Below are 14048 nucleotides of genomic sequence, written 5' to 3' on the forward strand. Positions count from 1 at the left end.
TTGAGAGGGGAACAGCTTGGTAACAACTGTTTTAGAAGCTGTTACTTTGGTGCAGAATCTCATGATCTGTGAATTTGGGCATTAAATCATGAATCATCTCTTTTTGGGGTCATATCCTTTACTTTGTATTTTTTACTACATCCTAACTTTTCATGGAATCGGACATCCACATTTTTTAGCTGCTACCATTTCAGCTCTGCGCTCCGACCATCGTCGTAGTGATGACTAGAAGCGGCCTTTCTCACGCAGCATCACCTGACATGTTAACATGTCTTTGATGCTACAGTGGAGATATCCTTAAATCTCTTCTGAAGCATTACGCTGTATCTTTCAGTACACCCACACTAATAGAATGCGATAAAGCATTACAATAGAGATTGCTCTGATGTAACCGTAGCTTTTATATCATGTTGAACTCTTTGCTTACTTGTAATAATCACATTCATCTTTTAATCAACGTCTTGTATTTGCTGTGTGCAAAGCAGTGCTTAGTTTGCAGATCTTAATCTGAGGCATTTATTCTCTTGAGCAGGATTTATAGTGCTGTCGTTAACAGACCCTCCAACATTTGAATGCTTTTGATATTTGCAGAAAACTAGGCAGTCACATTCAGTTTCAGACAGTGTGCAAAGCAGACAGCGTGTGTTCCAGGGGCAATGACACGAGGACAAGCACTTGCCTCTGACTATTGTCCAGTGGTTACACAAACATGTGGACTAGCTTTTAGGGAGATACCACATTTCTGTTTTGCAACATATAACGAGATGATTGAGAAGGAGAAGCGTTATGATGACTGTGTGTGTGGTGACCTGTCTTTGCTGTAGAACAACGTGTCTCTGAGACGGAACTGATCGGCACTAGTCCAGCTCCGTCAGCCTTCCAGATAGTTGTGACAGGTCTCTTAGCAGGCACTTCAACTGAATAAAAAGAAGCGCGTGTTAAGGTAGTGTCCCAGTGGACGATGAAATGAGTGGTTTGTAACTCTAAAACTCTGAAAGTTATCACAGCGACAGACATTTGACTGTCTGTTGTAACGATAGAAATAGTGTTCACTGTGCAATGTGATCTACCAGGAAGGCAACTTTGAGTTGCAGGTGCAGCGTATTGCTTCACCTTGCAGTGCATTGTATTGCGTAGTGCTGGGCGGTATGACCAAAAATGTTTATCACGGTATTTTTTAAGATTCTGGCAGTTTCACGGTATTTATTTTTTTCCTTGACTGTGTTTTTATATAGGTTTATAGTGGCTTACTCTACTGTCAGGAGTACATAGAATATAAAAACATGTTAATGTCATGTATAAAGGCTTTGCTTACTATAGGGTGTGCTCGTTTGTTCCTATAATGTTGGGATAGCAGTTTGGCTGAAGTATTGTCGCCCCGGTAAGACGTACCTTGAATCCAGTGTTTTAATCATTGCTCTGAGTCTTTCTCGACTGTCTGTAGCGGGACCATGTCCTTGCATAGATGGATCGTTATTGCGTTCGTAATGTCGCTCCACCGCTTGCTTTTCTTGTCATATGCAGTGCCTTGAGCAAATGCCTCTTCAAGCGATGTCTGACCCTTTGGCTTCACTGTTTCACTCGCGCTAACGTTACTGGTTTGGGCACTTCTGTCCTAAAGTCTGGTGGTTCGACAGTAACTCTGCAGACAGCCGGTGTACAGTTTGTTTGGTTTGTAGTGTGTAACAGGAAGGCACGGAGGACAGAAATTAGTGGCAGCGCAGCAATCACAGGCAGAGTCAGTATTGCAGGTTTTTAATCCACCAAACCTCAACCAACACAAAACAACAGAAAACGTAGCTCCTTCCAGAGCTCGATCAGTTAACTCTATAACTAAACTAAAACAGCCGGGCCGCTAGCCGACTTACCAGGCTCAAGCTTGTTCTCCTCTCATCGTCTCCTCCTGCTCCGTTTCTCCTGGCCTTTTGTTCCCCTCCCTGATGAGATCCGGATCAGGTGTGTCTCTTCCCACACCTGATCTCAATGCTCTCATCAAGGAGAGGGTGGAGCCTTCTGGCAGGAATGTAGCATGTGGCCTTGGGGGATGGGCGTGGCCAGCCCTGGATCGCCTGGACCTTGCGGTCTTGTGGCCTCACATTGCCCCTCCCAATAGTGTAGCCCAGATATTCGGCTTCTTCCAGACCAAGCTTGCACTTTTTAGGGTTTGCTGTCAAGCCGGCCTTGCGGAGAGCTTCCAGGACTGCGGCCAGCCTTACCAGATGGCTGTCCCAGGAGTCACTGAATCACCACATCATCTATGTACGCAGCTGCATACTCCCGATGCGGCTTCAGGACCCTGTCCATCAGTCTCTGGAACGTGGCTGGGGCTCCATGCAGACCGAAGGGCAGCACAGTGTAATGATACAGGCCTGATGGAGTGGCGAAGGCCGTCTTTTCTCTTGAGGTTTCCGCCAGGGGTACCTGCCAATATCCTTTTGTCAGGTCCAGGGTGCTGATAAAACGGGCTTCCCCGAGGCAGTCGATCAGCTCATCTACCCTGGGCATAGGATAAGCATCAAACTTTGAAATTTCATTTAATTTCATAAAGTCATTACAGAACCGGTTGGTGGTGTCTGGTTTAGGGACCAGGACAACCGGGCTGGTCCACTCACTGTAGGATTCTTCTATCACCCCTAGAGCCAACATTTTCTGGACCTCTTGCTCAATGACTGCCCTTTTTGCGTCGGGTATCCTGTAGGGGCGCAATTTTACCTGGTTCGGTGTGAATGTGATGTTCCATCAAGGAGGTGCACCCAGGTTGTGCCGAGAACACATCCAAATTCTGCTGAACCAGCTCCCTGGTTTGTTGTAGCCGTGCTTGTGATAAGCCAGGACCATATGCTACTTCAGTAACTTCACTGTCTGGAGAAGAAGGGAACACATCAGGGGAAACACCACACAGGAGCGTATCTCGGCTGTACCACTTTTTTAGCAGGTTAACATGGTAGATTTGGGAGGTTTTGCGTCGCCCAGGCTGACATACCTTGTAGTTGACTGGGCCTACCTTCTCTGTCACCTCGTAGGGTCCTTGCCAGGAGGCCAAGAACTTATGATTAGTGGTGGGGATTAGGACCAGCACTTTATCCCCTGGTTGGAACTCCCGAGGTTGGGCCCCCCTGTTATACACTCGCCTTTGTGCTTCTTGGGCTTGAGCCATGTGTTCCCTCACCATTGGCCACACACCCTTCATGTGAGCCTGCATCTTCTCCACATGTTCCACAAGGCTCCGATGGGGACTTGGTTGTTCCTCCCAGGCTTCTTTTGCTATGTCGAGGAGACCTCTGGGCTGTCTCCCATACAGCAGCTCAAAGGGAGAAGCCAGTGGATGCTTGAGGAACCTCCCTGATTGAGAACAAGACATAGGGCAGAAGCTGGTCCCAGTTACAACCATCTTGATCAACCACCTTCTTTAACATTGACTTCAACGTCTTGTTAAAACGTTCAACTAACCCATCAGTTTGTGGATGATAGACAGAGGTGCGTAGCTGTTTTACCTTGAAGAGCCGGCAGAGGTCTTTCAGTGCCTTGGACATGAAGGGGGTGCCCTGGTCCGTCAGCATCTCCTTGGGGATTCCAACTCTGCTGAACAAGTGAATTAGCTCCCGCGCAATTGTTTTTGTTGTCATGTTCCTCAGGGGAATGGCCTCAGGGTACCTTGTTGCGTAATCAAGTATAACCGGAATATACTGATGTCCCGTCGTGGACTTTGCCAGGGGCCCCACCAAGTCCATAGCAATGCGGGAAAACGGCACATCAATAATAGGGAGAGATATGAGGGGACTTTTAAAATGGGGCTTAGGGCTCATCTTTTGGCATTCCATGCAGGTACGACAATAGTCTTATACTGCTCTTACCACGCCTGGCCAGTGGAATCTGCTTGCAATCCACTGCCTTGTCTTCTCAACCCCGAGGTGGGCCCCCATGACATGGCTGTGGGCTAGGTGCAACACTGTGGAAACATACTGTTTTGGGACAACCAACAAGTCCCTTCTCTGGCCTTCTGTCTCTTTAGTATAGTACAACAGTTTATTTTTGATTGTAAAACAAGGATAGGTTAGCTTACCCACACCTGGAGCTAGTTTCCCCTCTACTTCCATCACATTGCTGTGTGCCGGCAGCAGATTAGGGTCCTCCATCTGGGCCGTTCCGAACTGGCCCTTCAAACTTGGCAGCAAGGAGGCTTCATCCTCCCCACCATCTGTGCCTGGCCCCGACGGGAAGGCAAAAACCAAGTTGTCCAGTGTCTCCTCTGTATTGGACCTCAGGTTATCCCTCCTTTCTTCAAGTGCAGCGCACACCACTTTAGGAGTATCCTGATGAGATGTACTGATTGGAGTAGGTTTTTTCTCACAGCTTTTCAATTTACAGCCAGACTTGGTTCTTGGTGGACTCCTGTGGTTGTCCTGCCTCAGCCGGTAATATAGTGGGCAATCCCGACCCACCAAGACAGGGACCGGGAGAGAGGGAACCACCCCTACTTTCAGCTGACAGCTGCCTTTAACTGTAGTAAGCTTGATGCCGCCTGTGGGATACTCTTTGGTGTCCCCATGTACGCAGGAGACCGGCACCATCTCACCAGGCCTAGATGGTTCCAGAACATGGGGTTGGACGAGGGACACTACACTGCCAGAGTCTACCAGGGCTTCTGCATCTCTCCCATCTACTTTGACAGGTATCATATGGGCTGGCGAGGTTTCCTGCACCCAGCAGGAGGCGAGCAAGTGACATGGTCTTCCACCCGATGAGTTGGCCCTGGGCATCGTTTCATCCTTCCCTGGGCAGTCCCAGGATATGTGGCCTGGCTCTCCACATTGAAAGCAGCGCCTTAGATCACCTGTTGAAGGTGGTTGCCTTCGTCTGGGCCCCTCCAGTTCAGGTGCCCTCCTAGTCATTGGTACCTCTTCCCTAGATTTCTGGCTCACCTCAGGGTCCGCTCGCGTTGATTTCAGTAGTTCGGCGGTAACCCTTTGGCTCTCCACCAGGCTAACCAGGTCATCTAGATTGGCTGGAATCTGCTGACTGGTCACTTTCTTGGCCTCATATGGTAGAGATCGAACGTATTTGTTCATCATGATCCTCTCCAAGACACTTAGTTTGTCTGGGTCAGATGTCAGCCAAGCTCTGGTTACCCGGCCGAGGTCATACATTTGCGCCCTGGCTGGCAATTCTGGTTTAAATCTCCAGTCATGGAACCTCTGGGCTCTTGCTGCTAAACTGTAGTCATACCTTGCCAGTATTTCCTTCTTCAAGACCGCGTATTCCTTGGCCTGGTCTGTAGTGAGGTCGAGGTATGCCTGCTGTGCCAGACCGAGTAGGAAGGGACCGACCAGATCTGCCCAGGAATCGTCGGGCCAGCCCTCCCTCTTAGCTGTATGCTCGAAGGCTGTCAAGTAGGCCTCTCTGTCGTCGCTCTCTGTCATTTTGGGAATAAAACGACTTGGATTTGGCTGCATGGTCCCTTCCCTTAGTGCTGGAGGGGCTGCCGCCATACATTTTTGGACCTTTGCATGGAGAAAGGCGTTCTGCTGTCGTTGCTCTTGAATCATTGCCCGGTTCAGTGTCTGCTGTTCAGCAGAAATGCGCACCAATTCTCGCACCAGGTCCTCCATTGTTTGACTGCTACGCCCACACTAGGGTCCTCGTGCCCACATTCTCCACCAGTGTAACAGGAAGGCACGGAGGACAGAAATTAGTGGCAGCGCAGCAATCACAGGCAGAGTCAGTATTGCAGGTTTTTAAGGGTTTTTAATCCACCAAACCTCAACCAACACAAAACAACAGAAAACGTAGCTCCTTCCAGAGCTCGATCAGTTAACTCTATAACTAAACTAAAACAGCCGGGCCGCTAGCCGATTTACCGGGCTCAAGCTTGTTCTCCTCTCGTCGTCTCCTCCTGCTCTGTTTCTCCTGGCCTTTTGTTCCCCTCCCTGATGAGGAGATCCAGATCAGGTGTGTCTCTTCCCACACCTGATCTCAATGCTCTCATCAAGGAGAGGGTGGAGCCTTCTGGCAGGAATGTAGCAGCCAGCCACTACCCTGCCCCTTAGGCCCTTACAAGTGGTTACCGTAGTTGCCATTGTGTTTTCCTTGCATTTGTTTGGGTTTACTTTACTCTGAATGGTTCTGATCTGCTTCTTGACCAGGTGGACAAGTGGCTCAGGTAGCCCGGTGAGTCTAGACCTGCAGTCTTTAGGTCAATTGGTTTTATTTCCATTTAACAGGGAAAACTCAGATGTGGAGTTAAGCCCATTTCCATCAGTAATGGGGCGCCTCAGGGATCTATTATTGATCCACTATGTATTGATGGTGGCTTTGATTTTACATTCATACAGGAAACGGCCTGCAAATGCTCAAGGAGGAGACTAATGGACCACTGGCCAATTCATGGTACCGACCGACCTAAATCTAAGCCTCAACCTCACACATAAGGAAGGCGAGTTCTGGCAATGTGACTGTGTTAACACACACACACACACTGTGAACTCACTCAGGACAAAGTGAACTGACATTTTCGATTCAAATGAAATATACATTATGATGTGCTATGCTTCACCCCGGGCCTGTGTTGTTTCTGTCTGCCCTTTGTGTGGTTGCCTGCTCTCAGGTCTCAAATGATATCTCAATCTAGATCTCAATCGAGACTACCTGATTAAATACAGTCTATGATATAAGATAGACCAGATCCAACTTTTTGCTGGGAATGTGCAAATATTGCCTTTAGGAGCCACAGTGAATACAATGCACCCTGTGTGTCTCTGATATACATTGATCCTCCCTCTGAGGGACGACAGGACAATTAACTTGTGTGCTTTGGTTGCAAAGGCACACAGACACCACAAAGGACTCACTCTTTGCCTGTCTAGTTTAATTTTTTTAGATGTGTGGTCATTTATAGCCTCCAGAGCTAATTGACACTTAATTGTATTTGCTTGCTCCCTTTGTGCCCTCCGCTCCACCCAGAACTGTAATACAAGAGTGGTCACGCTAAACGTGTCCATGTGGATTCAGTATACTCAGCTGAGCCTCCGCTGTTTGCATGACAAGCAAATACCATCAACCAAATCACTCCGAATCAGAGAGGGCTCGTGTTAGACAAACTCAGACATGAGGAGAAATACATTCTTTGTATACTAAAGGGTCAAACACACCTTTTAGGTTTATCACTAAGTCTTTTAAACAGCCTTGTACAGATTGTAATGATCAAATAACAAATAAATTCTAACACGCCACTTAGCTTTCCACGTCAAACACAATTTGTCTGAATACGTAATCCAAGTAAAAGTAAGTGAGAGTGTTTCATTGTACTACCCACTCTACTCTGGAGAAGCCTAATGCTGCACCTGTTCAGAAAATAACCATCTTTCCGTTTTTTTGTTTTTTTTCCAATGCTTGAAACAAATGGTCGAAAAGATTGGGGTTTGGATTAAAATAACGACGGAAGTTGTCATACTTAAATCCGGAAGTTATGTGACAAATAAGTCAACGTTGACTTCTGGTTTCACACAGGACATGGACAGCGGCCTCCTGGGTGAAAGTTGATCCTGTGATAACTTAAGCCCCTCTTCACACAAAAATTGTTAACCCAGTGTTAACTTAAGCCCAGATACCATTCCACTGCACTTCTACCAGCCCTGGATTAAATGTTGGCTGGAACATGTGACAAATTTGGCAACTTTTCGCCCCGCATTTATTCTATTTTGAGGGGATAACCCTGCAAACTCAACGCCAACCAGCGAGCCCTGGGCTAAAGTCTTAGCCCACTTCTGAATGTGCTTGTGTGAAAGCTTTCGTAGAAGCAGGCTAACAGCTCACCAAGCCTGGAGCTGAATGCAGTGCATGTATCTCCTGTATACTGATGCAGTTTGCTTTCATATTAGAATGTGGAGTTATTATAACTTAGCTGGACATTCAATGTGTATAAAACTATAGAGTCGACAAAAAATGGTGAATGTTTGGATTTCACTTAGCATGCATAATACACCAGATGTAGTATCCAGTGGCACATACATGCTGACTCACACGTTTGCACAAAGAACCAAACTAACAAGGCAGTGCAAACAGAGGAGTCACAATATATGATCAAACCCTTTCGCAGGCTCTTTCTCTACCGTATGTCTAGCTGTAGAAATAACGAACACAGATCCACTGCAGCACATACAGGCACTTTTCCACATTACATTAACAAAGCCCATTGTGTGTGTGATTAAGTAACCAGTTACCGTGGGGAAACACACATGGAGTCAGACTTATAATAAAACCGTCCGTAACTTTAAAAAGAGGCCGAGTATGTGCAGTAAGAATGGCGTCAGCTGATGTCATTTTTCCAGGTATACTATCCAAAGCTCTGGTTTCTGTTAGGGAAGGACTGCTGAGTGCAACACGTCTTAAGTGTTTGACACTTTTATGAAAGATTAGGTCACCGTGTCCGGACTTGCTCGGTGTAGCCTTATGAATGTGCCATATTGTCAGCTCTGGTGGTTTATTTTATGCAAGTGGCCAAGAGAGTAGTCATTTCACTAAGTCACCTCCCTGTTGATTAACTGTTCTGGTCACATAGCAGGTATGCTGTTCTAGCACATCAGACCTCAATTTCTACCACACTATGTTATTGGCTTTTTCTTCTGTTTAAAAAGACGAACATCTCCACGCTCCAGAATCAACATACGGTACCTAAATCCTGGTGCGATGATTATGATAACTTGTCGTGCACCATCATCAAATCAAATTCCTCTTTCACCAATACTTTGGTCGATGAAAAGGAACCGTCACTGTCTGTATTTCCTGTGGAACGTGCTGTGGATTAATCCTTGATGTTGCCTCTAGTGCCACCATCTAAAACAACCACATACGCTTGTATATCTATCTCAGTGGAGCAACTCCTGGAAGTAGCGGCCCTCGTTTTCTCTTTCTTAGCTGCAGTTGGCGTGACACACGCTGTCTACCGGGGTACAGAACCGCCCCTTTTCAGCCTGAGGTGACGAGTGAAATCGTTATTTGAACTTGCATGATTTATTAATTCTGTTTGACAGTGCTGGAGGCAGTGGTGTATAAAGTACCCAAAAGCCATACTTGAGTAAAAGTAAAGATACCTTACTGGAAAATGACTCCAGTAAAAATAAAAGTCACCTACTACTTGAGTAAAAGTCTTAAAGTATCTGATATTTACTGTACTTAAGTATTGAAAGTAAAAGTACAAGTAAATGCTGTTAATAAAAAAGCAAAGGGTCAGCATTTTGAGAATTATGAAGTTTATTCTTTTAAGTGCTGTGGCCACCATGACCAAGTACATGGAGCTGTGTTGAACATAATTGGGTTGGCTGTGATCCATCCAGGAGCAACAATGTTCAACATAATATATTGTACATAAGTATACTTTTGCATCTACTATGAACTTATCATAATTCTCCGAAAAGCAATATGACACTATGAAGGAGTTGTAACAGTGCGTTTATAAGTATGCTCATTCCGACTAGAGGATGTAGAGGACAAATGCATAATATTGTGTTCAGCAAAAAATATCCACTTGATGCATCAGGTCACTGTTGTGAGAAAGGACACCTGCCTTGTAAACTCCTATGGGCCTGATTTGAACACAACAGGCAAAGGTTTTGCTCAAGCTGAATCTGCAATTGGGCGACTGCTACCATCATAACTCCATCTGATCATCCACAAAATGACTCAAATATCAAAACATGATCAATGCTAAAGCAACACCGAAAGTAACAACCCAGTCATTACTTGAACCTGAAAAACGTCCTGTTCATCTTCAAAAGAAGTTGGTTTTCAAAATTGCGAGAATTCCGTCTCGCTCTTCTTGGGCTGAAGACTAGTCCTGCGATGCTAACTAGCCTTTCACAGGCCGCTGAGGCAGGTAGAGGTGTGTTCAGCTTCACACACAGCTGGGAAGGATTTCCCTAATGCTGCGCTCGCGCGGCTCCTGTCAATCCTATGGTGTGGTGGCTAGCTAACGTTAAGTTAGCTAACGTTAGCCAACTAGTGCTGCAATGATTATAGCTAAGATGACTCAAATAAACAAAATCTCACAACTGTCAACACTTCCTCAGCTCACTAACTCGCTAGCGATCCACGGGTGTTGGTCTTCGTCACCACCGTAGTTTGTTGCGGGAGTAGCAGGTGCTTCCATTTCTGCTTCCGTCATGAAATCAGTCATCGTAGAGTGGAATTCTACTCATGTAGTCTCGCTAGCTATAGCATATAGCATCCTGGGCATCACTGGGAATCAAAACACCGCGGCTTTGAGAGCACTTGTTTGCAATTGCACATTAACGTGATTAACCAATGATTTAACTTGCAAGCTAGGACCACTGATTCACCAAACCTGCTTACTTGCAGTCTCTGTTCCACCACAGTCCCCGACGCTGGTCTCATGATTCATTTTGTTTCTAAAGATAAATTTGATTTTGTAGCGAGTAACGAAGGTTTCAGAGGAAATGTATCGGAGTCAAAGTATCAGTTTTCTTTGCAAAATGTAGTGAAGTAAAAGTCAACAGAAATATAAATAGTAAAGTAAAGTACAGATATCCAAAAAAACGACTTAAGTACAGCAACGAAGTATTTCTACTTCGTTACTATACACCACTGGCTGGAGGGCACAATGCATTTTCAGAGGGAAGCTGGTGAAGGGTGGTGAACATGTTGCTATTAGTCAAAGATGGATTTATTTGCAGATACATTTTATCACTTGGCACGGGTTATAGAGTAAGTGTTTGTGATTAGACTCATGTCTTTTAATCATGTGGCTGTATCACACTCTGGTCTATTGAAGCTTGCTTCAATGGATACATAATGCCAACAATCGCTTTCATTTTTCCTTTAGTTTGTAGCGACGGTTCTTGAGCGTGCTCCTCATTTATCTTGCTCGTCTGCCCTCAGGCTCCGTCTCTCACTCCATTCCCCGGCATCTCCTCTTCACCACCCCCCCCGTCTGCTCTGACAGAGATTCATGCATTAAAGCCTCAGCTACGCCTCTTGAATACCAACCCAACTCCAGCATTGTGAGAACAGTGTTGGGGGGTTCTGCATGGCGTTCCCCTGTGAGTAAGCAGCACTTTACTTTACGGGACAGACTGCTCCTCCACTGATGGGGCTCATTAACCATCCTCATGCCACTGCTCTTCAGCTAAGAGGCCGATATGGCATGACTCCCCCCCGGTCTCTGTGTTTTCTGCTGTCTTCCCCATCGGCCCTCATTGAAGCAGTCACGGTTCCACTGGAGAAAGAAGCAATCAATATCATCACAGCAGCCAGAGCTCTCCTTACCCTTGGTGTGTGTGTGTGTGTAATGCAGAGTTAGCCCCAGTGCCTCCAGTGAGCCGTACTGGTCATAAAGATGAATAACAGCTGACTTTGCTGCTATGGTAACCTCTCCAGAGTTCCTCCCGCCCTCTCCCCTTCACGTGTCTACATTGTGTTCTCTAGAGGGGCGGAGTCAGCGTGGACTGAGCGGACTAAATCTCCGTCAGTAAGCAGTGCAGTCCGCCTCCCGATTCAGAAAAAAATACGATATTTAAGACATGCAATACTAATAACTCACGAACAATACATTTGTACTGACTTCGGTTATGCTTGATTTACAGTATGCTTGACGCATTTCGCCAGTGTCACATCCAGTGTTTTCTGTCTATGTGGAGGTGGACGGGCAGCAGCCATGCTTAAACCATGCTGCTGATGTCATGTGATACACTGCTCCTTACACTTTGGGAGAATATCTGTTTTTTGTGAGGAGAAACTCTCATGGAGTAAAAGATCCAGACGTTTCCTCGTCACGGTTCCACGTCAGGTCTGTGCGACCATAAGCATAGTTGGGGCTTTCTACTGTTATGATTCAGGGACCTCCTAGACTGTGGGGAAACCGTATGTGATCCAGCCTCTGCTACAAAGACAGCCGGTTTCAATTATGAACAAAAGTATTTAATACTTCTGATGCTAATACAATTACACAGTGTAACACATTAATTACAGTATCTATAGATATATATTCTCTGCGCAGAGAGCATCTCACCCTCACCCCAGACTGGGAGCACAGCTGTTCCCACCTTGAGAGGAGAGCAAAGAGACTGATTCTCTGCCAACACTTTCTGATCACAATTGGAAATCCCCTCCTCTTGTCCATTTTAGTTCCTATTGGCTAACTCCAGCTGGCTCCTCCTCTCAGCCAGCTAGGACCCCCTGGCTCGGGTGATGCTCCGTCTGCGTCCGCTGAAATTGCCTGTCTATAAATCTGACTTTCCCTTGGCTATTCTTCACAGTTTAAAACATTCAATGACTGTCTTTTATGGCTTAACACTTCTATGATAAACATTCTATATAAAGATAAGGATTTGCAACTTTTGGCAAAAACTTCACAAGTTTCACAAACAGATATAAAGGTGCTACTAAGATACACTTCTAACTACAAATCACTTCTAACTACAAATTCTAAAACACTTCTACAATTATGAATCTTCTAATTATGTATTCCAAAACACTTCGAATTATGATTTCTTAATTATGAATCATTAAACACTTCTATTATGATTTCTTAAAACACTTCTAAACCCAAATTTCCTACACTACTCCCACGTTGATGTGTATAAGGCCATCTGCAGCACCACCGAGCGCATAGTAGTCCTGTGTATTTCATTTAAGTTGTTCCATTTTGTGTTTCGTGGTAACTGTATTATGTAAAGCATATTTTAATAATATAATCAAATGTAATGCTTTAAGGTTCAGTCTGTAGTGATATACGGCAACATTTCCATCCCGTCATGGTCTGCGTGATCCACATTAACATGTGTAGGGTTGCATGTAGAGGTCTAATCAGTCAGAGTAAGTGGGAACACCTGTGTGGGCGTACAGGCTCTGAAAGGTTAAGCACCAATGGTTATGTTTAAAGTATGACGATCAGTTCAAATAGGCTACGGTGATGTGCCTCTGGCTCCCTCAGACTCTCTGATGAGTGCTGTGGCCTCGGCTTCAGTTTCCTGCTGACTGAAATCCTTTCTTCTCTCCTCTTTCTGTGTTGCAGTGGAAAGAGAGCTGGTTCAGAAGAGGACCTTCACCCGATGGATGAACCTACATTTAGAAAAGGTTTGTTGACAGCTTCGTGAAACGGTGGCTGCAGAAAATACACCAAGAGGAACAACCTCAATCACGGTCTCCACACTCCGTAATTAGAGAGCTGCTCGCTGAGCTTTCATGCAGCCCCTGGGTGGGCATGGCAGGGTGTTTTATGGGCGAGGGTAGCAGACTGTATCGTGAAGCTGGGATCGCCCCGCTCACTGTATGAGTTTTACAATGTGGCTGTATATAAAATGACAGTTGCAGTCTCTCCGTCTCACTCTTATGAATTATGCATGTGGTTGTGTGGAACTGCCTGTGCGCAGCAATTCAAGTTTCATCAGGCTTTAAAGTGTTAATCTGAGACGGTGGAGACGTTACAGCTCTAGCTAGCTCAGGCTGGTCATTCTCCCCAAACCACCCAGCAGGCTGCTGTATGGGAACAATGGCTGGGTGGAGGAGGGGCCCCTCCTCTGCTGCCCGGAGCTTTGAGCCACATACAGGAGAAATGCTCCGAGGGACCCGAGGAGGATCCTGTCAATGAGAGGGACTAGAAACTAGATTGGTTGGTTGGGTGGAGGCCCAAATGGGGGACACAAGTATATACAAAGTGATTGATTAATTAGAAATAAACAAATTACAGAACCATCATAGAAACATTATTTTGTCAAATAAATAAATAATACATACATACATATTTATATGTATATATGTATATGTATATATTTTCTAACATTTATTGAAGAGCTTCATGAAAAATAAATTTTTACACCATTTTATTTATACAGCCCAAAACCACAAATCACAAAATATGCATCAGGGGACTTTACAATCTGTTCAGGACTACGATACTTTCTGTCCTTAGACCCTTGATTCATACAGAAAAAGCCTTTAATGGGGAAAGATTGGGAGAAACATCCCTTATGTGCATCTACCTCCACCTTAATGTCACACACACATACACACACACACACACACACACACACACA

At 45.5% G+C, this 14048-nt stretch overlaps 1 protein-coding gene across 1 annotated transcript in view; it reads left to right on the forward strand.

The window, feature by feature from the left end:
- The window catches only part of clmna (calmin a), a 61765-nt gene that overhangs the window by 33785 nt on the left and 13932 nt on the right, over positions 1 to 14048 (forward strand). Inside the window, exon 2 of the mRNA XM_031875861.1 lies at positions 13028 to 13089. Coding sequence (XP_031731721.1) covers positions 13028 to 13089 — 62 coding nt within the window. The remainder of the gene's footprint in view (positions 1 to 13027; positions 13090 to 14048) is intronic.

The sequence above is a fragment of the Anarrhichthys ocellatus genome, unplaced genomic scaffold (assembly GCF_004355925.1).
Source record: "Anarrhichthys ocellatus isolate YVR2014 unplaced genomic scaffold, GSC_Weel_1.0 scaffold98, whole genome shotgun sequence".
NCBI classification, from domain to species: domain Eukaryota; kingdom Metazoa; phylum Chordata; class Actinopteri; order Perciformes; family Anarhichadidae; genus Anarrhichthys; species Anarrhichthys ocellatus.